This window comes from Cimex lectularius, unplaced genomic scaffold, assembly GCF_000648675.2.
Source record: "Cimex lectularius strain Harlan isolate CLEC.00 unplaced genomic scaffold, Clec_2.1 scaffold122, whole genome shotgun sequence".
In the NCBI taxonomy this organism is placed as follows: Eukaryota; Metazoa; Arthropoda; class Insecta; order Hemiptera; family Cimicidae; genus Cimex; species Cimex lectularius.
This window is the reverse complement of record NW_019392735.1, coordinates 273,133-300,557: the sequence shown is the minus strand read 5'-3', so window position 1 is coordinate 300,557 and position 27,425 is coordinate 273,133. Positions and strand designations below refer to the sequence as shown.

The 27,425-nt window shown below is 36.7% G+C and overlaps 1 protein-coding gene across 3 annotated transcripts in view; it reads left to right on the top strand.

Annotated features, from left to right (window-relative positions):
• LOC106662279 (rap1 GTPase-activating protein 1) overlaps window positions 1–27,425 on the top strand; it is a 378,158-nt gene that overhangs the window by 223,761 nt on the left and 126,972 nt on the right. For all 3 annotated transcript variants that reach the window (XM_014386258.2, XM_014386257.2, XM_014386256.2), the window contains exon 2: window positions 6,837–6,921. In XM_014386258.2, coding sequence (XP_014241744.1) covers window positions 6,837–6,921 — 85 coding nt within the window. The remainder of the gene's footprint in view (window positions 1–6,836; window positions 6,922–27,425) is intronic.

Genomic DNA, 27,425 nt, shown 5'->3' with positions numbered 1-27,425 from the left:
TGATCCCATCTGCAGATTATGCAATCAGGAGGAGGAAATAGCCACTCGTATCATCTTCGATGCGAAGTAACAGCTCAATGGAGATTTAACCGGACGAAAGAAAAAACGTAAGGAATGAAATTGCAGCAACGGCAGTCAATGACTGATACTTCTAAGGAGAAGGATTGAGTCTATTGCACTGAATTAAGGGACCTAGGAAGGTACAATAAGCCAGAAGACTGCCATATCTGGGGAACACAAACCCCGCATCGTAGTATCTTTACCACCATAACATACCAACTGCGGAAATAGACCAAAAGAGTCAAAACGCCCAGTTTGCGATTTTTTATCGTTTCTTGTTTTACAAACTAGATTTTCAGCCTAATGCAATCGAAGAACGTATAATATGAATAAAATATCGATAACTGTGGAAAATGGCAGCTTTGACAAAACAGGGTTGTCAACAGTCTTTTAAATTTAAAGGCACGTCGCGAGTAAATTAAATATGATGTTAAAGAGAAATTTAAATTAGGTACAAGATAAAACGCTATGTTTTAAGAAAATATTTAAAAGATTTGGGTATGGACCGAGCAGAAAAGATTCGGTTCACGATGTTTTAAGTGGTCTGTCAATTTGTTGAAACGTTTGTAGGCTGCATGGAGTGCGGCAGCGATGGAATTCGGCCTTTAAAATCCTTTGACAGTCGGCCGAGGCTTGGCCCGTGAAAATTAATGCGTGATGCGTTTTCGTCGACATGTCAGCCTGTTAGCGGCTCGTAACACGACATTAAACGTCCCATTCATTGTATCTTTCGGAGACAATGGCGTGAAATCCGTGGGCGGCTACGAATAGGACTTTTAAAGAGCCGTATCTCGTGCTACGTGAGCTTTCACTCATTGAAATAAAGTTATTAGATCAAGAGCAAAGCGTTTTTCCAAATTGAAGGAAAGGCCGTTCTTGGAATTCAACTGGATGAAGCACGCAACGAGCCCAATTACTTATGCACTGGGCCAAGGCTTGTTCGATCTTAATAAAAGAGAAAAAAAACGAAATCCTGGAATTTCTATTTTTCAAAAACAGTAATTTGAATGTTTTTGATATGTGAACTTGGGCACTCCATCGTCCTTGGGAGGTAAAGCGATATAAACATTAATTTTAAAAACTAATGATAAAGGATAACATTCTTAATATGCAATCAACTTTTCTTAATAATCATACTATAGAATTTTTTATTGTTATACTAAATTTTTGGTTACTTCTGATCATGCTGGTCTGTCTATCCTCGCTAGTTTCAGTCATCTTTTTTTCAGCTATATTCAGTGGGAGTTTGTGTTCTTTCTCAAGCAAAGGCAAAGGAAAAGATAATAAAATATTAAAACTTCAGAAGAACTAGATTATAAATGATTTATTTCAACCATCTACGATGTAGGATACTAAAGCTAACTGGCTGCCAAATTCAATTCGATGTAGTGGCCGAATGAGTTAAACATTATTTTAGCATGAAAGAAAGTACATATTCATTTTCTGCACTAAAAAAAACCTGGAGACAAAGTTTTGATAAAACCAACAAATAATTTTTTCCTGAAACTATTTTGACTTCCAAATGTCTAAAATTGGTGATAACTTCACTAATTTCGTGGTCCGCTTGACCAATTAATATATTACGATTAATTAAGGTTTTTAGTTGAGATAAAAAAAGTCAATGGCACGAGCGGGATTCGAACCCACGATCTTCGGTCATTGAAAAATGGCAAAAAGGAGGGAAAATTCAAGAGGTGGGGTTGAGATGGGCAGTTGGTGACCGAGTGGATCGAGGTCACGATAGCTCAAGTGGTAGAGCAGCGGCGTATCTAGCCGAAGATATATCCTTTGACCTTAATTAATTGTAATGGTGATAACTTTGACATGTCTCCACTGATCCACTGCAACTTTGCAGGGCTTCAGAAACCTTTTACCTTCATGCAATGGCATAATCGTCGCCTCAATAAATAAATTAAAACCCAATAATACACAAAAAACTGATGAGGATATTGTCTTTAGTGTCACCTGGCTGTCCGAGTACATGGTATTTTTTGTTGGCAATACCTAGCCTTTTGATCTCTTTAACATATCGATAGCTACATCCACCGCCTGAAAACATACTTCCCAAAGTTTATATCAATTGAAATACTTGGCTTATTTCTACAGATACCAGCTCGGGACTCATCCTCCATCTTACCCGTATCCCAGACATAGTCGGCATTACCTTCTTCCAGTCTGATCTGTCGGGTATTTTCATTTGAACTTTCTCATCGTACATAATTTGGGACCATGGCTTCAACGGGCATCCTCAGAACTCAAATTACTTATTTTAAGCTGGCAGTCTATTGGAGCCCGTTCCTGCATTAGCTGGTGAATTGTGGCTCTATACTTTCCATGGATGAAGATGTATATTATGATAAGTAAAAAGATATCGGAAAATTAATTGACATTATTTCCAATTCCAATAACGAACAGTAATTACAATAATAATTAAAAAGCAATTATTAAGTAATAATAAATAAGGGTGTAGGCAAATAACACGCTGGAGTAATTGAAAGCAATATACGTACACAGGATATAAATGACGAAAAAGAAATATAATTTATATACACCACTAGTTTAATTAATGAATCAATTAACTGGTTTACAAATGGGAATGTCAATATAGCAAAGTATCTTTGTGCTTATAACCTTAATGGTAGTCAGTGTTATATATTAGTGTAAAATATTAGTTTAGTAGGAATACCACTCCTGCCCAAACAAATCCATTATTTATTAACACTTGTGTCATTACTTAATCAATCATAAATATCTTATTGTAGAAACAATGGAAAATCTGCTGTTTGAACCTAAATATTAGGGCGTCGGTGGATGCAATGGTGTAGGCGTTGAAACGGCGCTCATCACTGTAAGGTAAAGGTCCCGGGTTCGAATCCAGCGGCCCTGCATTCGAACCCGCCATACTTACAAATGGGCTTTTTTTCAATAACACCGGCACCCCGAGGGTTGATATAACCTCTGCTGTTGTGAACCCTCGGGGGAAAAAAACTTAATATTTTGTGTGGTGATTAGTGGCCGTTAGTCGATAATTATTCAGAAATCGTGAGATGCGGTCTGGTGTGATGTAGGTTTCAGAAAAACATTTCTTTATCGTGCCAACGTTTCGATCTTTATTGAGATCATCTTCTGGGCCTGGGATTTACAAACATTGTTTAAATTTAACAAATACATGTAGGATGTGGAAAAAAGTGAATTTATACAATGCAAAAATATATATATTTTTTATATTCAATCAAAAGATTTCTACTCACTCAAAGTGTTCGTTTTCTGCGTAAGTGTGCCATTCTTGCGGGTCGTGTTGAGAGTGCCAGTGAGATATTGCTTTTTATGTTTATATACGTTTTTAGAAATGGTTTACGTCAACCGAGATAAACACAGCATCAATTACTGAACAGACACATTTAAACTCAGTCGCAACTACGCCAATATCATTAATCAAATTCAATATAGATAACATGCATATATCATCGCAACACACAAAACGTATAATATAACATATAAATCATTCATCACATTCCACACATCAAACATTTCTACATAGTCTAATTTTTCAACAATTTAGCTTTCTTTTCCTATTTATCCCCGTTTATATAATCCTGAAAGGATAATCTGGACGCCGACTCCTTATACAAAAATGTCTTTCTATACCGACTTTCTTCCCCACCCCTTCACAATCCAACGTATATAAACACAAAATAGCAAAATCTTACTGGCACTCTCGATACGACAAGCAAGAATGGCACAATTACACAGAAGACAAACACTTTGAGTGAGTAGAAATACTTTGATTGAATATAAAACATATAATTATTCAGAAATCGTGAGATGCGGTCTGGTGTGATGTAGGTTTCAGAAAAACATTTTCTTTATCGTGCCACGTTCGATCTTTATTGAGATCATCTTCAGGACCTGGGATTTACAAACATTGTGTACATTTAACAAATACATTTAGGATGTGGATACTATACACTAATCACCACACATAAAAAATCCTACATGTATTTGTTAAATTTAAACAATATTTGTAAATCCCAGGCCCTGAAGATGATCTCAATAAAGATCGAAACGTTGGCACGATAAAGAAATGTTTTTCTGAAACCTACATCACACCAGACCGCATCTCACGATTTCTGAATAATTACTTAATATTTTGTTAAGGCATATCATGCCTATTCTCTTTATACATAATAATCACAATTTTTTTATTGTACACGGCGAGAATTGGCGGACGAAGCAGATCGAATTTTATCAGAATAATAATTTTTTACATAATTAACATTTGCTAAAGACATATGACATGAGAAGACGCGAATGATAAATATAGAACATGTTTGATCATAATAATGATAAATAATCATTTAATGTTGATGGTACTTCTAATCATGATAAATTCGCTAGTATATAAGAGAAAAATAAACCGAACTATCCTTGGTTAAATTTAAGGTTTCAAAAATATCTAAACTTTTTTTTAAATCAGTGTTTATATATCAAGTGTAATAATTTTTGTACTAGGAAACTGATCCTTAGGAAAGTTTTTCAAGGGTGCGTCAAGCCGTTGGCGTGAAAATGGTCTTTGTAATTCTTACAGAACGGCTCGGTTTCGCGATTTATTGTCCGTTGTCCGCTGTGCCGGCCTCCGACAAAGTGCTTTTGTACATTGTGACCCGGCAACAAAAGGGGAGTGCCCGTCATCAAATGATCATTGACTCTTAATCACCCCGAAGGCCTCATCGGGAAGGAAACCGATTTTATAACCCTTAAGGAACTTAGTGTATGTATAACTGTCAAGAAAACCAGACGGCCAGAAAAAAACGACGAAATTTTCCTTTATACTACTTGTTATACCTCAAAGTTACTCCTTGCACTTTTCTTCGTTCGGGAACACAAGCGTATTACAAACGGGCCCTACTGCTCTCATTCCCTCTTTAATATCTTCCTTGTAATGAACAAAGAACCGTGTGTAAAACATGGTGAATCATCGTCTATCTTCCTTATCATCTATCTGTTACCATTGAGGGATAATTTAAATCTTAGCGTCCACCATTAATAAAATGTCAGGGATTTCATTGCTAACGAGTCATCCGATAAGAAGTAAAAAACTTATTAAACACTGTCTCCGGCTTTTAAATTGGTAAGACAGCCCATTTCCTTTGCATACCAAGTTTTATCTCGACTGTTCCATCTACGGCCTACTATTTCAGTACGACTCAAGTCGAAATTTTCCGATCTCCATCCACTATGTACGCAGTAAAGGTAACATCTTCAGATCTTAAAGAAACAAACGTCATGGATAATTTGGTTGTAGCAAGTTGGTGTTGGTATGGTAAGGTGGTGTTGGTTGGTCCTTAAAACCTTGTAAAAGACACGACTCTTAAAGCTAACCGTACCCCTCCGTAGTACCCCTGCCACCACATGACATTCTATAATGGTTCAAATTTATTTCACCTCTCATTTCTCTACGTTCGTTCAATAAACAGACTTATTATGTTATCATCCTAGAATTCATAGAAATGATGAATGGTGGAGTGAGTGCGGTGTTCAGTCCTTTTTAAAAAGATAGTTCCTACTCATAGCAAGTTGTTTTTTAACGTCCGGATTTCGAGCTTTTAGCTCATCATCAGGTTGAAGGAGTTTAACAACAACTACGTCTCTCGACATGAATTGGAAAAGTACTTGGTTGGAAAACAACTTCCTGTGAGTAGGAACTATCTTTTTAAAAAGGAATCCTATAATTCAGGCTAACTGGCTTAGCAATCATTGGTTTTAGTAGCTTAGCACTTTCTGGGGTTTCTCTTCGCTTATTTTCTTAGATTTTAAATCCAAAGAGGCTATATCAATTCCGGGCTGATGCTTTGCAGTCTAGTCAAGATCTTTCTGTCACAGTTTTCCGTTTTTGTTGTGATTAAATGGGCAATAGCCAATATAAAGGACTATTATTGTCCTTTATTATTGCCTAATGAGAGGATATATATATTTGTTACTGTTTATGATTTTGAGGAACTTGTTTAAATTAGGGTTGTTTAGAAACTGTGATTCATCCAGTGTTTGGTAATTTGTGTTGATTGGCGTGCCAATGGATGAACCCATGAACTGATCGACACTTACCACTTCACTGGCTTCTTTCGATTCACTCCTAGGAGTTTCGGCTTCACATTCTTCATTGAGGAACTGTAAAAAAATTAATTGTTGTGCAAAAGGAAATAGACAAACGTCCTAGAGTGAACAATGCCATACGGATTCTTTGCATGATCTAATCTTATTAACATACATTAACATTAGACTGTAGTTGAATAATTGAATTGGGCGTATCGTTTCTTTGTTATGTATAAACTAAAGTACAAAATTGTGTTATTTTTTTAACCTGTCTGTTTATAATCACACCTGATAGAACCAATAAATCTCAATCAGTGCAAACTTGCATTCGTTAAGCGTACTTCCTACTTAAAGTCCTTAAGATCGGCGTTTATTTTTACACAGACCAAGGTTCGGAAGGAAGGGCACCGTCGAATTGTCGTCCCTAGTCGATTCGCCTTTGCCATTTCGGTTGTAATCGTGTTTTACGATAGAAAGGCTTAGATAGCTTACGGATGCATATCGCACACTTGGCCCTCGGAGATTATCTTTGACATGCAAATCGTTTGCTTCTTTGATCGAGTGGGAGATGAAATTTTTCTACGACCCATTCGGAATACATTACGTGACTCGTTTTAGAAAATTTTACTCCTGGCTTTCTTTCATCAAAGTTTTATAATTTCATCTTTTTTTTCTTCTTCCAGGGCGAAGCGGCGGGGCGGCAGGAAAGTCGCGGAAGGCGAGGCTTACAACCAAACACCACCAGACACTGGACAAGATAAGTGCAAGGTTAGTTTTAAGTTTCACACGTGATGAAATAATAGAGTTGTCTATGATGGACTGATGTCAAACTGATCATAACTCGGTCCGTCTATTCCGGCCGGTTGTCTTTGGCCGGCTCGACGCCTCAAGATCCTTCTTTAACAACCTTTGACAAGTTTTCCTTCATAAGACTTACAACATACGATGTCTTTGCAAAAAACCTTTAAATGCTCAAACCCACGGCTATGTCAAACGATGATATAAATACAGTTTAAAAATAATTGAAATTTAGACATTCTAAAAGAACCATAACATACCTCTCTAATTGGTTTTACCGTCGAAATGGATTTGCAAGATGCAGCCGAAGCACTAAGGGCCGAGAATTTTTGGCATATTCAGAAATGATCTTTAATTAACAACACAAAACTGTGTAAATTAAGAGGTTTTAAACCAAATCAGCCATGATAGGGTAGAGGACTTATGGAAAAGAAACGGACTTCGTTCCCCACATCGACAAGACGGATTACTATTTTTACGGCAAAGTAAATTACGGCAAAGAGCTTTTTGAGCAAAAACTATTTGAATTAATTTTAAGCACCCTTAAGGCCGGGAACACATTACCCGATGCAACGCTATGCTACGCTACCCTATGCTACCCGTCCCCTTGCCACGTTTTAGTAGTCAAGCGCACGCCAAGTACAGTCACACAGCGTATATCACAAATCAGTATTACAATCGCAACCCCTCTTTTGTTCTTAATGCATTATTTTGAGCAAAACCTTGTAATAAATTGTTAGTTAAATTTTATGAGCACAAACATCTAATAAATTGTTTGCTAAATTTAACTGTTTTAAATAAAGTTATTCCGATGTTTTGATAAATTTTCTTCCTAACCATCATAATTAAATAATTTTTATAAAAACTAATGATTTTTTGATATCGTTTAATTTGATTTACATTAAAATAGGAATGTTGTAATTCATATAACGACAAAATTATATACACTTAGTTTGAAATAAACAGCTTAACTGGGAGAGCGCATGCATGGCATGCAAGAGGTCAGCGGTTCGATCCCGCTTAGCTCCACCAAATGTAAATGCCAGTCATGGACCTACCTCTTTGACAGTTAAAGTTATTTGCATTACTACGTAATTAAAAAATATGATTGACCTGTTCTGACGCTACTCGACGAAAATGGTGTAAATTTTATTAGCAAAATCATGAAATAAATTTTTAGTTTAATTTTATGAGCAAAACAGTGTAATAAATTGTTAGTTAAATTTTATGAGCAAAACAGTGTAATAAATTGTTAGTTAAATTCATTATGTCAAAAAATGATATTCCGGTGTTTTGATCTATTTTTTACCAAACCATTAAAATTATTTTTTTTATAATAAAAACTAATGATATCGGTTAATTTGGTTTATATAAAACTAAGTATGTTGTAATTCATAGATCAACAATAATACATGTAGTTTGACTAAAAATATGAGTGTCCGGTTCTTTTGTCTTCTAATGCTACTCGACAAAAATCTGGACAGTGGGGATTGCGAAGCGCAGGTTAGGGTAGCATACCATAGCATCGGTCAGATGTGCACGTGGGTAATACAATCTTATGGAAAATTGGACTTGGGATTTGCGTCGGGTAGCGTCGCCTGGCGTTGCATCGGGTGTGTTCCCGGCTTTAATAATTGCACACCCCAACATTCGCAGGGGGGCCAATATTTCTTTTCGCCGTTGTCCGTTGTTCCACTTAAAATCCATAGCCCTTCTGAATTGTATCGAAATACTCTAGGAAAGGCCAAAGTCGTTTGAAACTGGGCACAACTTCAAAATTACCTTTGTTTGAGAGCCAGGGGATACAGGGCAGAGAGGTGACAAAGTAGCCGATAAATTGGCCATGGAAGGTTCGATGATATCTATCGGCCATGAACCCGGAGGAATACCAAATTGCCAAAAACGTTAAAAATAAGTCCTTATTTCGGTGATTACGAGTCCCAGGACAAATAGTAGGAATGCTGGCGGGCATTGCAGACTCCGGAGGTATGTCCTATTTGGTGCGAAGGCCTAAGCAGGCTAAGATTCTTACTTCTGAGCTAGAAAAAGCTAAGATCTTAAGGATACACACGAAAATCCTTAACAAAGCTTAGTGTCTGGTAAAAAGTTTAAACGAAGAGCTATAGATAATAGTCCAATAATGGTCATTGTGCAACCCAAAACACCCTTCAATTGCTTTTATCCAGAACTTTAAACCTAAAGCCATGGCCATTTTACCAATAATGTATGTAATAGAAGTAACAAAATAAAAAAAAACCAACACAATAATAATAGTTAATCAATAACTAGAATAGAGCAGAATTAATTAAATAGTTTAATCAATCGTTAATCACAAATTATTTGTATGAACTTAGTTTATTGTCAATCATTGAGTAAAATTCCTCTGCTAATGAAACAAATAATTTTCTCAAAAGATTTCAATTACCTTTTGAAGTTCAGTGAACTGATTTGGATACATACATATATTTATTTAAGATGCTTGATCATTACTCATTCCCTATTGGGTCCGCCCAATCCCACTCATCATTTTGAAAGAGAAAAATTACTTCCGACAATTTGTTGAACTTGTGAAAATAAAACTAAACGAAAAGCGACGTGCGAATATTTCCATTTCGAGTATGTATTATAAAAGATAATCGTGTTGTTAATTTATATTTAATCGGTTGTGAAAATTCGCAAACTTTAAATTCATTTTCACACCGTAAAGCATTAACGAACGGTTCGTTCCCGTTTGGTTTATTATCTTTTTCTCTTAGGATAGTACTAAGTATCAGTAAAGTATAAGTAGGAAAATAAACTCTTTCTCTGGCAATCGAGGTGTTCAAACTTTACACGTTTACACTCATTTATGTAAAACGAGACGTCAAGTTGTGCATTGAGTCTGAGGCAAATCGGATTTCCTCCGTACTGCTGACTCGGTAAACCTGATAGCATCTGGCAGCAGGCCAGGAAGAAGTGCCTCCGGTTGTCAGCAGTTGTCCCCGGGGTGAAAATCATGCCAACCCCTTTGATTCCTCGCCTTTGTCAAATTCATCACCAACGATTTTCATCAGTTTTTTCTTCGGTGGAAACAAACTACGTAATTCTATTATTGGACTTCACGATCTCTTATTTGTATTAACAAATAGACATGCTCTATTTAATTTCTTACCTTTCAAAAGATCCGGATTAATCTTATTTTCATCAGTTGATAAAAAAAATCATAAAAACATATAGCTATTATTAATGTATGTTTAACATAATTAATTTCCCGGTGGTCAAGTAATTAGGGCGTCCATCACGCTATCGATTGTGGGTTCGAATCCCAGAATAGCCCATTGCTTTTTAATTGAGAATTGACACTACTGTAAAATAGTTCTGAACCCTTTCGTGACACCCAACGTGTAGTTGGACGTTATCCCTCCTTTACTTCAGAAACTACTTAACTTACTTCACGATCTTATAAATCGGAACACATTTCTCTCCTAACCACTTTGCCGAAGCGGGTGTTCCGCATGGTAGTATCTTTGGTCCCATTCTCTATTCAGTACACACTATACACTGCAGACACTCTTATCTATCCCCATACAGTGCTCCTTACATATGCAGACGATACTTTCAGCCAACCCAGACCCAACAGTGATCTTCAGAAACCCCCACCGTTGTCCTTGGAAGAATGTTTCAAGAAATGAAGAATCATACTCAACCTAGTTAACCTTGTAACTCTTCCTGCAACCAATGACGTCCGCTCTAACCACAAAAGAACCGCCTTATTTTTACTAAACCTGGACGTTCGGAATTGAACTGTGAGGTTCAACCTACAGAAATCCAGTCGCACCAGTCCACAAACCTTCTAACCATTGCCCAAGCTCCTACATCGTATCCAACTTTACTTTCCACACCGAGTTCCCATTTGTTCTTCTCCAACTTTCTCACAATCGTAAGAAGTTAATATAGATGCCTCTTTTAAAAACCCTTCATCCCCAGTTAAACATCTTTCATCTCCAATACTTAACAGCATTCGATAAATTGGGTGCATCTCTCGTATTATGTAATTGTAATTTGTCAATAATTTCCTACGTTTTGTTTAATTATTTTCGCAATTCTAATATCACAGTATGTATTTGTATAACAAGGCCCAGTTGTGACTAATGTTGGTTCATAGCAGTACCTATGTGGTTAGGGGGGAAAGACATTTTCCTCAAATTACCCCCAAGGGAAGGATTGCGGCAGGGGTTTTTTTAATTTCCAAAGCAGTTTGCGTAATAAACGGACCGATTAGGGCAGCCGCTTTGCCCAGAGGAGCACGGCGTGAATTAATGATGGGTGGAACAGTTGCACAGCCAAAAAGCGAGAAAAATTGATGGCAGCCAGGAGAATTACCCAGTTTCCGAAAATAATGAGTTACACGTATTTACGACAACTCTCTTCGTTAAAATCTCATTTTTCCCCCCCCAGTTTTGCTTTGGCTACATAATAATTAATTTATCGATATGTATCACGTGAAGGATTGTTGTTTGTTTTTTAATGAGTACTCTTCTAATCTTATTGCATGTTTTTATAATGTGCACAAATGAAGCTTCATTATTCTTTTTTAACTCTAGCGATCTTTTTTAATCTTTCTGTGATACCTTAATCACATGAAGGTTTACGAGATTTTGGTCGTTTTCCTTTTTAGCGGCTTAGTTTAAAATTTAATTACTAGCTTAAAATTATTAGCTACTTTTTGTTCTGTGCCATATTGTAAGTGATTCACTATTTTTAATATTTCATAAAGTTGACCTGTTTCTCTTCAAATACAAGAGGGCGTATTTATTTATCTACTAAATTTTTTTACTTTAAATGTATTTGTTACCTATACTATACATACTGATCGTATACTATACAAATATGAATGAATGAATAAAGGCTTTATTTACACAAAGTATTTACATTAACTTTACATTTCCAAAGAAAAAGCTAAATTGACAATGTCCTTAGCCGTCTGTCGAGTTGCTCTATCAATTTTTGTACCTTTAGAATGAACTTTGATTTTAAAAATAGAATTGGTCAACCAGGTATTTTGGGTACCGCAGGGCGTGAGTGAGGTACACCACAAGCTTCCTCCAGTTATCCCTTTCGTTGAGGATTGCAATGACTTCTTCTACATCCAGCTTCAGTTTCCCAAAGTACCTTTGGCGGAACTCTCTCAGAACGGGGCACACTCCCATGAAGTGGAGAGTGTCCTCCGGGACGTTGAGGTTACATAAGGAGCAATTGATGGCGCGGTCCTGTCTCCACGGTTGGCAGTTCAGCTGAAGTAATTCACCCCTCGCCCTCAAGACCAGAGACACTTCATAGGCTGTCATATCAGAGCACTCCATGTAGTTTCGCCCTAAGTGAAAATCCAGTCTTGCGTACAAGTTGTGATGTAAGCTGTTTCTCGCGCGGGTTACCAGGTCTTTCCTTTTGCTCTCCTCCCATTTTTTTATCAGGTCCGTGGTATTAGAGGACTTCAGTTCTTCCCTACTTACTCCTACACCGTACAGCCTACCTAACTCTGACAGCTGCTTGTGCCATAATATGCCTTTATTTATTACTACGTCGGCCAAAAACTGCGTCAGTCTGTCAGGTGTGTGATTCAGTATTTTACTTAAATATTTCAAATGCAGGCTCAAAGTGTGACTGTAGAGTGGTGTGACCGAGGACTATAGGATGTAGTCTGGGGTACTAGTTGGCAGGCAGAGCAGTTTCTTGATGAAGTATTTCTGTACATTTTCTATTTCCTTCAAGTATAAGTAACCCCAGACCTGCGCACCATAGCATACTACAGACCTTAGGATGCTACTATACAAATATGTACACATGTTTAATGTATCACACAGCACATCACTAGCACTAATGCCAGCACTGCATTGGTAGAACACTTGCGTTAAAGAGCCAGCCATTGTTGGCGCTCGATGTGTATGATTAGGTGTCAAGGAGGTCCCGAGGCCACCGTCGGTTGAGGCGATGTGGCGGGTTGTCAGGATGGGAACTAGTGGAGAGGGCTCGAGCAGAATGGTTTGGATATATCTGGTTGGGATATATCTGGACCGGATCATTTCGTTGCCAAAAGGAATGTTGAGGTCTTTGAGGATGAAGGATAGTGACATAAGGCGCTTTGACTATTTGTCTAAGGACTTTCTATTAGTTGGACTGGACGCGCTGGATATTGGATGGCTTGGCAGTAGCCCACAGTTCTACTCCTCTGGTCATATTGGTCTTAGTACAGTCTTGTACAATGTTAGCTTTGTCTAAGTTGTCAAAGTCGATTTCGTTCTTAGAAATCTTCGTAGAAGTCCAAGTCTTGTATTAAGTTATTGTTTTGTAAGTCTTGTGTGGGGATTCCACGTCAGTCTTCTCGAGATATAGTGTCAGGTATTTGACTTGAGTGGAAACTGATATTTCTTTGTTGTCGATTTTCAATGGAGGGCAGACCTGCTTTTTCCGCGTTAATGTACACAGTGGGCATTTTATTCCGTTTGGTCTTGTCCTCAATTTTTTGCACCTGTCTTCGATAAGCTCAAGGTATTCCTGGATATTGGAAGAAGGATTCGAGTTAGAAGACAGGATTGCTTTGTCTTCCGCATAGGTGGTGATAATAGTTTCAGGATGTATTGGTAGATCAAATGATGTAAAGGATAGGACCAATGATACTCCCTTGCGGTACGCCGGCCTGTACTTATTTGACTTGAACTCATTGCTGCACCTCACTCCGAAACATCAATCAGTTAGGTAGGATTTCAACAAAAGGTAATAATGAGAGGATAGGAAGTGTTTAAGTTTAAAAAGTCTGGTTGACCTACCCAGACCCTGACGAAAGCCTGTGCTACGTCTACGAACGTGGCCAGGCAATGTTCCTTTTTTTTCTAGGGCCGATGAGTTGATGTCGCCTCTCTAAAACATTCTTGGATAGTGGAATGTTGAGGACGGAAACCGAATTGGTAAGAGGGAAAGATTTTTATAAGTGCCAAGGATTAGTATTAAGCGTTTTAAAGGAAGTCGTTCGTGGATTTTGGGCAATGCGGGAAGCAGGCTAAGAGGTCATTAGGGATGAGATCAGGTTAGGAGGTTTGTGAGATTTAGGGATGATAATAATGACGGAATATTTCCATCTACTATTAACAGGTATTTAACTCGAAATTTGATTTCATCCTTCAAAACGTCAGTGAATCTTGTATTGATAGAATATAATATACAATTAAAAAAGTTCTAGTCAGCCCATGCAGTAATGCAGCTTCTAGCTCAATATATTGTAGAGATGGTACGACTCACGTTCTACATCTCCTAGATAAATCAAAGTACGTGGGTTTAGATCAATCCTATTAATTCTCATCCCGTTTTAAGATTGACACCTTGTTTCCAACTAAACACGAAAAATATTAAGGTTTTGGACAGTCATTATTACAATAAAATTTCGTTGGTGTCAACAGCAGTTATCTGCAGTTCTTTGTGTTTTATCACATAATAATAAGAAGGATATTCTACAAAACTCTCTGCAGCTGCAGAAACCAGGTTCTACAAATTAACCCAAACAACTTCGGTTCGGTAGCGGGTTTTCAATATTGAGATTAACTATATGTTGAAAAGGGTATAATACTGAAAATTCTTTTGAGAACGTTGAGGCGTTAAGGAGATCGATGCCCGGGGGCGTGTAAATACCATTATCACGAATTATACGTGCTGGAATGCGTAGAAGGAATTGATTTCACTCTTCCCCGTGTGCTACAAGTTACAAATTATAACTCTCCAGGCCGACATTTTCCGGACAAAACCTGGGCAGGGAATGGCGTTTGATAAAATTACACGACCGGGGTTACAAAGTTCTATTTCTGCCCGTTCACAAACTGCACAATTCGGCTAGCACTGAAGAACTAAGAGTCGGAGATTTTATGTAGTTACCAATGAAAACATTGGTTTTTCAAAAAAAGTATACTTCCGTTTAAATGTAACAAATAGATGAGCTTACTCGGACCTACTTCACATCTAGAGGTCTCTGATCAACATTCTGGTATGACCTACGCTGTTTATTAAGTCGTAACGTTTGCTCCACTAAAAACCTCTCCCTTAGAGACACTATATCTTTTGAGTGTTTTTAATATGCAGAAGTTCACAAAAATCGAAAAAGTCCAACTTATTCTAGATCCAACTATAAAAATATGATGTATACATAGAGCTGCGGTTTGTCAAATCAGATGGTATATGTTTCAGTGACATGGAATAATGGTTTCAGGACAGAACTAATGTTTTAAATCCAACCGTATATCTCACAAATGTTCAATTGAATCTTTCCAATAGTGTAACATTTTCCTAAGAGACATTAAAAGACATTTAAGTGAGATATTAAAAAAATCGCCAATAAAAAAATAAATTGTTTACATGTCACAACAATCTACGAAGGCTCGGAATATAAATATAAAGGCGTTTCCTGAATTTGTTAACAACTTGTACAGATAAGATAGGAGCGTTGGTCGGTTGTCTCCGTTGTCTTTTACGATTGTCCAAGTCGTAAATTTTTTGTTCTTGACGAATTAAATTCGTTGCTGTTTACTTCTCTACTTCCCAGTTTGAAAGGTTTAAAGGGTTCAAGATTTTTTTTTAGCATGCATGCTGTTCATATTAGGCACGTTGATGAATAATCTTTTTCAGCTGCTAGTAGATCTTCTGACCTTCGTTTGCAAGGCAAGACTCCATTATCACAGTTGTGAGATGTCTGCCGAAACAAAGCTATTTTATCAACGACGGACTAACAAGAAATACATGAAAGTCTATTTATCACGTACTGCTTTTTTCATGGTCCCTCACTCGAAGGGACCCTCACTGTTCTTGGACATGTTTACGAAAATTTCATAAAAAATATTTTTATAACAAGAATTTTCGGTATTAAATTAGCTCAATTAAAGGGAGTTTAATTAGCTAAAAATTAAAGGTTATAATATCAAAAAAGCAGCCTACTGTTCAGTAAATGGGGCATCAACTAAGCAAATAACAAAACAACAACAAAAGAATTACCGAGATATTAGCTGTCTTTTTGATCTAAATAACTAATATACTAGTACACATCTATCCATCAACCTTTCTCACACACTCCCTCACTCTCTCTCTCTCTCCCTCTTTCTCTCTCTCGCTCTCGCTCTCTCTCTCTCTCTCTCTCTCGCTCTCGCTCTCGCTCTCCCTCTCTCTTTCTCTCCCTACCTCTCTCTTTCTCTCCCTTCCTCACTCTCTCTCTTTCTCTCTCTTTCTCTCTCTCTCTCTCTCTCTATTTATCTATGTAACTAGCAATAAATCTGTCTCTCAACCTCTCTCTTACTCGTCTCTCCTCTCTATCTATCTATATCTATTTTTCTTTATTATATCTATCTATTTATTTGTTTTTCTACCTGTATTATCTATATTATTATTATTATTATGTTAACTACCTCTTTCTCTCCTTTATTACTCTCTCTCTCTCTCTCTCTCTCTCTCGCTCTCGCTCTCCCTCTCCCTCTCTCTCTCTCCCTCTCTCCCTACCTCTCCCTTCCTCCCCCTTCCTCACTCTCTCTCTCTCTCTCTCTCTCTCTCTCTCTCTCTCTCTCTCTCTCTTTCTGTATCTATCTTTCGGTCTACATATATTTGTCCGTATCTCCCATCTCTTTCACTTTATCTATTTTTCTATCTTCCAACTCTCTCATCATTCTATACTCCATAAATTATATTTTTATTTTGGAGAATCCAAAAACTGTTTTCTCGTTAAATATATCAATAATTTCTATAATGAGGATCGATGATTAATAATAATAAGTTCAAAATTTTCATCTATGGTGGTTTGTAACAGGAAAGATCAAATCATCCGCTAGGGTATCCGGGTTTTAAAAAAGAGCCCATTTATGTACTTTGAATTCAAATTCTTGGCTGCTGGAATTCGATCCCAAGACCCTTACAGCGATGAGTACGACCAGCAATCAGTGTCTTTAATTGTAGTTGGATTAGGGTTTATAGAAATAAAACCATATGTGCTATGTAGGTATACTTATTATTTGGTTTCTCGTCAAAAATGTCGATATATATATATATATATATATATATAATATAACGAGAATCGCTTATGATTAAATAACATAAAACAATGTCTTAGCATGTTAGTATTTGTAGCGAATACAAAAAATATGTGAAAAATCCAGTCTAGTTTGTATTGATAAGATAAAGCCACTCCAGTTCGTTTACTTAAAGATGATTAAAATGATCTAGCACAATGTAATTTCCGTTCAACTTTAACGGTTGACAAAATTCTATGAAAGCTTTTATTGCTCTCTTGTAAACGTCGGATGGTCTCTATAATGGAAAAATTAGCCGTTAACTGCTAACTTTTATGCCGTAAGTGGAACTTCAAGTTTGCTCACTGTGTTAAAGACCCCGAAAGTATTTACAGTTTAGAGAGAGGGAGCTTGACAGACTTTATGTATTGTAAGTTAAAATGCCAAAATACATTGAAATTTAAGGATCAGCCAGGTATTTAATAGTTAACTAGTGTTTATATTTGCTGTATGGAACGCAAATTAATTAGAAAAACGTTTTGTTTGGCTGCGAGTAACAATCGGTTAAAAACAAAATCAATGTAATGTGTGCTCAAGTGGGAGAGCAACGCACATGAGCTATCGTGACTTCGATCCACTCGGACACCAACTCCCCAAAAATTAAGGAAAATTCGAAAGGGTGTAGGTTGAGATGGGGAGTTGGTGTCCGGGTGGATCACTCCAGCTATCAGAAGTCAAGATAGCTCAAGTGGTAGAGCAGCGGCGTATTTAGCCGAAGGTCTTGGGTTCGAACCCCGCTCGTGGCACTAGCTTTTTCATTTCGATCAAAACCTTACATGAAAAGATTAATTAATTGAAAGTAATGTTTAAGATTTTGCGACCCCCATTAGAAAGCTCGTGAAATTACCTTTGCATTTACCTCTAAGTTTAATCATATGTTTACTGTAAAGTAAATTAAAAAAAGGGAATTTAGGTATTTTAATTATTTTAAAAATTGTAAGCTACGAAAATGGGAAATCATTCTCTCAGTAGTGAAACCGGGTTTCTAAACAACTAATTCATTCAGGCAACAGTTGTGTTGCAGCGAATCCATGACCAAATCCTAGAAGATAACGATGATTGATCGATCGTTTTTATCAATAATGACCAATCAGAACTTTTTGTAAAAGCATCGATCGAGAAAGTAGACATGGTGCCCAACCTTCACGACTTCACCAGTGTCATCCAGAAACAGATATGGAAGGTTGTCTTTTTAGAAAAATCGAGCACGCTATCATCTTTGCTGTGCGGCGACACGGTGAGCACGAGTTGACTGTTGATAATGAAGAATAAACGCTATCAGTTGATCGCCTGCAATGTCAGGCCTTTCGTACAGGGTTTCCCTCAGATTTGTAGAAAGGCCGATGTTATTTGTGTGATGGGGCGTTCTCTCAGTAAATTAGGAGTTCGGCGCCGTTAGCATTTTGCTAAACTGCTATTAATCGGCCTACTTGTAATTGAGGTCCGGGGCCAAGATTACTTTGGAGAAATAAAGCAAGGACGAACCGATTTCCAAGGGGAAATCCTTCATTCGAAACTCTTCCGAAATAAATTTAAAATGAAGACCCAGTGATTTTTATATCACTCATCATATTGCCGAAAACACGAAACGGTGTATTTCGATCCTTTTTATTTCCCCCCAAGTAGAATGTGACGATTTGCATTCTTGTCGAGTAGGATCGCGAAGATCCCTCGGTTCGAAAGATACGGCATGGAGTTACAGCCCACATTGCAGTTTCATACAGAAGAAAATCTTGTGTTTTATTAGGGAAAGGAGGTACGAATGGTAAATCAAAACCTTTATGACCCATAAAACGCAGTTTGAAATTTTACCCCGGTGTGAATTCCATGCGTGGCCGAACAGGCGCGTTGTTGTTTTCTGCCACCATTCGTCACAGCGTCGCTTCTTTTATTAAAGATTTTTTTTCAATAAAATTCGGCGCATGCCATTAACAATAGCCTAGTTGAATGCACTATTAGTTAGATATTAATAATTCATTCATTATAAAAAGGATCTCAATTGAAAATTTAACCATAAATTACATGAAACCCTTTTAAAAAAGGGTTCATCATTTCAACCAAGACCTTACATAAAAAAGAATAATTAATTGAAAGAAGTAATTTGGTCAATCAGACCGGTAAACATAATGCCGTTTAAAAAGCTTGCATTAAAAATTCTGTAAGAAAAGGAGTAAATTTTTATTTTAATTTTAGAAAAAAGGCTAAAATGTATAGTATCATTAAGATTATATTTGATGAATCACTTTCGCTACTAATGTTTGTTTTGTTTTTGTATAATCTATAGTTTATTCACTCGAAAACTTCTCAATTAACCTAACTATAGTAAGCGGGAAATTCATATAAATTTGTTTATTCCTGGACAAATTTTCCTATTAGCCATTTGTCGTTGAGAATCCAATCCGATTACACGACATTTGAAAAATGGCGAAAAGGAGGGAAAATTCAAAAGGTGGGGTTGAGATGGGAAGTTAGTGTCCAAGTGGATCGAAGTCAAGTGGTAGAGCAGCGGCGATTCTAGCCGAAGATCGTGGGTTCGAATCCCGCTCGTGCCATTGACTTTTTTATCTCAACTAAAAACCTTAATAAATTGTAATATATTAATTGGTCAAGCGGACCACGAAATTGGTGAATTTTCCATTAGCGTACTTCAAAAGTTTTTGCATTTTTTTTTCGAAATGGGTAAGCGTTTTGCCTCACCCGTGCATGTTAATGCGTTGTCTGATAGCACAGTTGTTTAAAAACTCCTCTACTGTCTAATATCAACTAACTTTGAACTTTATATTGAACGCTAGCAAGTAATCCTTCCGGAACTCCTGCACACCTTTCACGATGGACAAAGGCGGATTTCGAAGTAAGGGAGTGCGTCTCGCCACTCCCTCCTTATATCCCCGAAAACACGTTGTCTGACATCACAATTATTTCAAAAAGCACTACTGAATAATAGCACCTAAATCTCAACTTTAATTCAACGTTCATGCTTTGTTCTTGTTGGGCACAGACAAATTTTGAAAAATTGATTCTTGTGACGTCCTGCTTATATCCTTAACGCCACGACATAATAATATTTCTACCATGTACATATCAAAATACATATTTCAAAGATATATGCGCTTATGTTTGTTCTGCTTGGCACTGACACTATGTCCAGCAATCGAAGGACTCAATATGAGAAATTTTGCGGCGAGGAGGTTAAGTTGTCTCTTAAGCCTGATCTGTCGTCTCCTCTGTAAGGATTTCACGTCCGTCTGTGTCTACGTATAATCCTTAGTATTTGACTTACTTGAAACTGATTTTGTACAGTAAAAGTCAAGACGGTTTTTGGTCTTATTGTACCAGAATTCGATATTGACGTATAGTATAAAAGGGACAATTGCTGTTTCTTCAGACAGGAGGGAATGATGATGTTGGGATGTGTATATATGATGGGACCAAGAACGTTCCCTTGTGCGACGCCAGCCTTACATCTGAGCATTTAATATTCTCAAAAAATATTTACATTTTTTTCCTTCTTATCATGATGTTTCCTCAAGCAAGCTTTGTTATGAACTTATTATTTATTATTAATTAATTAAATTGCTAAAATTTAGCCGTGAAAAAGGAAGGGATCGATTTACCCAAACCAATCAAAATGTGAAGATTATCTTTCAGGTAATATACGTTGAAATAATGGTCTCTAAAGTATGGATATCGCATTTTCCATTTTCCCGTACCTCTAAGTTAAAGAGATGAATATCGAATTTACACCTTATTTATTGCTAAAGTGCCGATTTGATGTAATATTCTAATTCAATTTCCTTCCCTGGTTAATGTAATGCTGGGCAACAGTAATTAACGTTGACCTCAATATAATTGGTATTGATAATAATCTCCTGTGCCCAATTAATCAATAATATTGGGGCTGGTGCAAAAATAATGCAGGTTTTTGAAAAGGCAGTCAAAACCATTTTTAATCCATATTTGCTCAGTGGTCGTAACTGACCATATTAATTAATCCAATTAATTATTCTTCTTATCTTAGGTTTTTGGTTGAAATGAAAAATTAGTGTCACAAACGGGATTCGATCCCACGACCTTCGGCTAGTTTTAATTTTTGTAAAATAAAGAAAATTTATTGGAAATATTTTCCATGGCAATCAAAACACCTTTTCCAACGTATAATAAGCGCTTTTATTCCACTGACGTAAAAAACTTTATTCCGATTTACAATAAACTCCTAGAAGGCGTTTTCGGCTTCACCGCGTTCTCTAAAAATTTAATCCCTCAAGAAGTGATCAAATTCGTAAAAAAAGTGGAAGTCCGTAGGAGAGAGGTCAGGTGAATATGGAGGGTGCGGTTTCATAGTAAAGGAAGGTTGAAAAGGTTTCATAGCCTAAGTCGTTAAGTTGCCGCTGGGTTGGCATTGCGACACGTGACCTGGCGTTATCGTAAAGTCTTGGTTGCTGGCCAAAGACGATGCAGTTTCCCGCGCAATTTATGAATTTCTTGGCAATTCAGGAAATTATAGTGAACAACCCCACCAGTACACAACCAAACAGTCATAATCTTTTATCGGTGCAGATTTGGTTTCAAAACGTTTTGGCGCTTCATCCATGTCCAACCACTGACCTGCACACCTCCTGTTATCGTCCAGAATAGATTTCTCATCGAGAAACAGAGATGGCATCTTCTGTTTGGTGGCGCAACAGAAGAGATGAGTAAATTTCAAAGCGTCGATTTCTTTGGGTTTCGGTTGGTTCGTACATTGCCCACTTGTCGACCTTCTTTACTTTACCAATTTGCTCCAGATGGCGAACCAAGATTGAGTGGTTATCGCTATGCTCTTCCGCAATTTCCCGTGTTGTCTTACGCGAATTTTCTTCCATCAACGTTTTGAGTTGGTCGTCGTCCACAACGGAAGGCGCGACCTTTCCTGTCTTCGAGATCGAAAATTCCAAGGTGAAATCTCTGAAATCGTGCATTCGCTCAAACTGTACATTGATGTTCCGCGCGGTTTGGGCCGGATTTGACAAAAATCTAGTTTGGACATATTTAATTTCACAGGTACTCTTATAAAATTCAATATAAACTGAAATGTTTTGTATAAATGATCGAAGAAGAAGAAGTTAACAGTATTTATTATAATCTATAAATTAGATTTGAGGATTTAGCTTTGTTTATATGACAACCACCTGCGAAACTAAAACAAATTTTCAAAACCTGCAGAAATTTTGCAACAACCAAATCATAATAGTACTATTATTCAATGTTTTTAATGTTGATGTTGATTTATAAAGTATTCCTGTTTATTGTTTTTGTGTGTTGAACTTTTTATGAGTTGAAAAGGGAGAGTTGTGTGGAATTTTTTCTCCTTCTGAGATCTTTTCATTGCAGGAAATGTCAGAAATTCCAACAATTTCTTAGAGTTTAGCTTTATAGGACTTCCGCTTCGTGTTTTTATCTGAATCGGTTTAATGGAGCGCGGCTTATTAAATCAAGGCGTTCTCCCCGTTTGGCAACGGAGGTGTAACAATCAAATGAAACGTAGGAAAGGAGAGGAAGAAAAAAAAATCATTCGGCGAAAGTTTCAAGCAACGCGGGACCACGGCCCTTTTAATTAAAAAGGCCCAGAAGTCCAGTAATTAACAACGAATCCAGGATTTGCTCCTTGATTGTTTTTCGGACTGGAAATTATGAATGAGGGGAGGTTGTTCGCCTCCACCCACGATCAGATGGCCAAGCCGTTTATTATCATATAATCACTCTGTTTGTGCTACCGGAGCATGTAATCGCTAGAAATAGGCCTGAACGCCGTTTAAATGCCGTTTTCCTTGTCCTGGACATGTGGGTATTACAGGTGAATACTTTTATAACATACCCGACGTTAGAAGGATAAAGACTGTTGATAAATTATTACCGCTTGTTGAGCATTAACTTTTTTATCCGTTTTTATCTTTGCCTGTTTTTTATTTATATTTTTTTCTAAGCCGAGAGAGGTTGTTTATTAATCCGGTTATTTATTTTTTCTTACTGTTTCCTTAACGACATATAACTTATGAAAGAGAGGTCTTATTCTGCTCATTCTGTCCGATAATCCAATCTTATTCTGTTGTTGTAAAATTCTTTAACTTCAAAAAGATTTCCGATAAATTGTGTGACCTACCATGAGGTCTGCGACTTGATTATCCTTCATTTTGGTCCTTTCTGTAACTAGGTACATTCCACTATTAGTTGACGGGTCTGTGACGATGGCGAGAAGCTGAAACACTCGTGATAGACCAAGATAAAGATTGTAGGCAAATCAAATTGATCTGAAATAATCAAACTACTCTCCTGCTAAATCCAAGATATCTCACATTCTGAATATTTTTACATATGTTCGATTATAAATATTTTCTTTCAATTTATTCTCCGGCAAGCACAAACCCTTCAATCATTATTATTTTCGAAAAGGGAAGAAGGCAAATGCAGCTCAAGCACGAAGGCAAATCCAGCCTATCCAGAGATGGCTCGGCAATTTACAGTAGGTCATTTTCTCCAGAAGATGATTCGCCAAGACCAAAATCGACTTACCTAAATCTTTATACAGTCATAATTCATAATATAGGGCCTGAGAGATAGCGGAGAAGCTTGCGGTTTGACAGACAAATATGTTTTCCAATTACGGAGGCACTTGGACAGCCGGCTCTTTAAGTGAAATGAAAATAAAGAGGTAGGAATTTCCTTTGTGATTTTCTTTCAAAGGACAGTAAAAGCCAAAAAGAATCGGAAGTAAAAGGCCAAGGAACGGCACAATATTTTGCCCTAAAAGTTGTTAAGCCATGGATTTATGCGATGCCATATTGTCCCTCAGTTTCCTATACCTTGATACTTGGTCGGAAAGCAATTTAGACAAAATCAAAATCCTTTGTTCATTTGTTACGTAAAAAAACTGAATGACAAAATAACATTTGAAAGGATTATGGAAAAATAAATAGGTGGGATAATGAAAATATAAGAATCCATTAAGCAAAATGAAATCATGTTGTTCGGGATTCGGGTTGTGGTCTTTAAACATACAATGTTTTTATATCAACGCCCAAGCTTTCGACGAGTTTTATTGCCTTCTTCAGGGGATAGATACAAAGTCATAACTTAAACACATTACACACTTCTCGATATGTATATATACAAACTATATACATAAATAATAAATAAATAAATAAAAACCTCTTCTTAATAGCCTCTTACATATATATGCATTTTTTTGAAACAGTAACAATTACTTAACAATTAATATTCTTTAGGTACATAAATATCACAGGCGTTTGACTAGAAANCTGAAGAAGGCAATAAAACTTGTCGAAAGCTTGGGCGTTGATATAAAAACATTGTATGTTTGAAGACCACAACCCGAATCCCAATCAACATCGTATTAAAGGCTGGTTGATCGCATAACAAGTATTAGTCTCAGCTGGGTGCTTCTCTTCTTCAAAATGAAATCATGGAAAAATGATCTACTTTTCTAGATACCTAATTGAAACTTGACGTGTAACAATTAAATCCCGTTATATTTTATTAGTTTATACTTTTAAGCCGATTGCATTATTTTGAAATTTTTTCTTGGGGGTCTGACGTACCAAAACAATAGACGGACTCCTCGATATTCACGTACATCTTGGGTAATTAAAATCTCTTTTATCGGACTTAATTATAGTAATTTAATGTGCGATGACACTGTTTATGCTTTGGTCTGAACCTCGGCCGGGGCGGATCCGGAAGTTTCTACTCTGGGGAAGCACCAATACACTGGGAGATAGAGTCGCCTTCTCTATCTAGGGAGTGCGCGGCAGAGTTGGAAAATCAGTACTTACAAGTTGGACTTAAAATTGGACAAAAATTGGAATTGAAATAGAGTGAATAAGTTCAAGTACAAGTACATATAATTGAAATTACAAGTACAAGTATAAGTACTTGTACTTGTTTACTCAGGGTGCAATTACATGCACTTCAAGACTCGTACTTGTTAAGGTCAATTACTCAAGTACTTGTACTTGTGGTTAGTAATTGTACTTTAAGTACAACGAGTACTTTCTTTTTTTAGAACTTTACCAGTGTGATGGATTTGTTGATACTGCACAAAAACTGTTTTTACGGGGTTTTTGCCTATATTTAGTCACATTTTGTTTGGATTATTTTGAAAGACATAAACTGCCCGCTGTTAAACCCGTACTTAACAATCTGTGAATTTAATAGCTTGAATTTTTATTCGCATTCACATTTTGAACCGACCGTGTGGAAATACAGTATCAATAAAGACATTATATTGAGTTGATTCTGTATAATTACAACATTATAGAAACACAATACCATAAAACCATATCAACTCCACTTGGTCTTAATATTTATAAAGTAGTGATTAGGTTCTGCAATGTTCAAAGGGAGAAAAAACCCGTAGAAAGTTAATATTGGCGATGAGGGAATCGTCTGAAATTTTTATCTTTGAATATTTTACTAATGATGTTTGTGTGAGTATCTTAACGTAAGAGTTCGAGTTTTATTTCATTTGTCTCATTTAATATATAGGATTTAATTATTTATTACTAGTGTATTTATGTATGATGTTTTTAATCTATAATATAATTTTAGTTCTAAACTAGAAAACCATCTCAATGAGATCTCTTAAGACTTACACATTATATGTTACATTACACATATATGTAAAAGTTATTATTATATGTTATATTACACATATATGTAAAAGTATATTTCTACAATTTCCGTTTTGATTATGCGCTCTTATATTTTCATTATCCCAACTATTTATTTTTCCCAAATGCTGTTTTATCCTTCAGTTTTTTCACGTAAAGATCAAAGGATTTTGATTTTATTTATTTATTTACAGTCCAAACAGGTTAGGTACCCAAGCATAGGACAGTCAAGTAACACAACAAAACAATCGTTATATAAAATTCTAAAAAATGGTATAAATATAATAGCAGTAAAAATAACAGCAAAGAGGCACACTTTTAACAAAAAATCAATATTATAAATAGAATAATAAACAACACAACAAAAGTAATAAATAAACCCTCAATTACATTTTAACGCACGTTTAATATTTTTTTTAAAGATCTGAATTGACGAGGAGAAGGGGTCCGTACTGATAGAAAGTTTACTTAAGTAATGCACAGCTGTGGAGATTGAAGACTGTAACCCGTATTTGGTCCTGTGCCGTGAAGTACCAAAAAATTCATGGGTCCGTAGTTGACGCTGGGGAACCCTAAAGCCAATGCAAGATAATATCTCCGGGGAATCAATAAAATTATTTAGGATCTTCCAATGAAACACAACTGAAGCCAAAACTCTTCTATCCTCCAGAGAATCCAGGCCTACGAAAGCAAGTCTGGCTTCATAGGAGCAATAATGGTAGTTCCCGTGATTGCATAATTTGTAATACAGGTATTTCGTGGCTTTTCTTTGTACTCTTTTTATCATGTAAGACCCATCTAACGAACTCGGCGACCAAACAACACTGGCATACTCTAGGTGACTGCGCAACTGCGATTGATAGAGTAATTTTATTGCAAAATGGTTCTTAAAGTCCGCAGTTTGCCTGAGTACGAATCCTAAATTTTTAAAGGATTTATTTTTAACGGTACGGATATGGTCCCGAAAATCACAATTCTTATTAAAAATAACCCCGAGATCCGAGATAGTATCTACCTCGTCAATGTGATAACCTTCTATACTATAAACGAATTGGTCGTAATCGTGAATTATTTTTTTCTTGCTGAACTTCAAAATCTTACATTTATTTTCGTTTAATTTCAATTATTACGCTTACACCAAAGCCAAAATCGACTCAAGTCATTTTGCAAGAGAATACTATCATTCAACGATTCGACAGGGCGATAAATTTTCAAATCGTCTGCTAACAATGAAAATGAAGAATTAATGAGAGCAGAGTCGACGTTATTAAAAAATAAAAGGAATAAGATCGGACCAGAATGAGAGCCTTGAGGTACACCAGTAATATTTTGGCTGAATAATTTTCCGTAAAAGTTATCGAGTTACAGGAAGGTAAGTACAATATTGCACGGTATAAATCCTCGGCTTAACCAAAATAAGATATTTGTGCCGTTCCCTGGGCCTTTTGCGTTTCTTTTTACTTACCTTTGAAAGAAAATCACAAACGGAATTCCTAGCTCTTTATTTTCATTTCGCTTAAAGACCCAGCTGTCCAAGTGACTCCGTAGTTGGAAAACATATTTGCCTGTTAAACCTCAAGCTTCTCCGCAATCTCGCGGGCCCTATATTATGAATTACCTATAAAGATTTAAGTTAGTCGATTTTGTCCTTATCGAACCATCTTCAAGGGAATATTGCCTTACTGTAAACTGCCGAGCCGTCGCTGAATAACACGCCGATCTTCGAGCTTGAGTT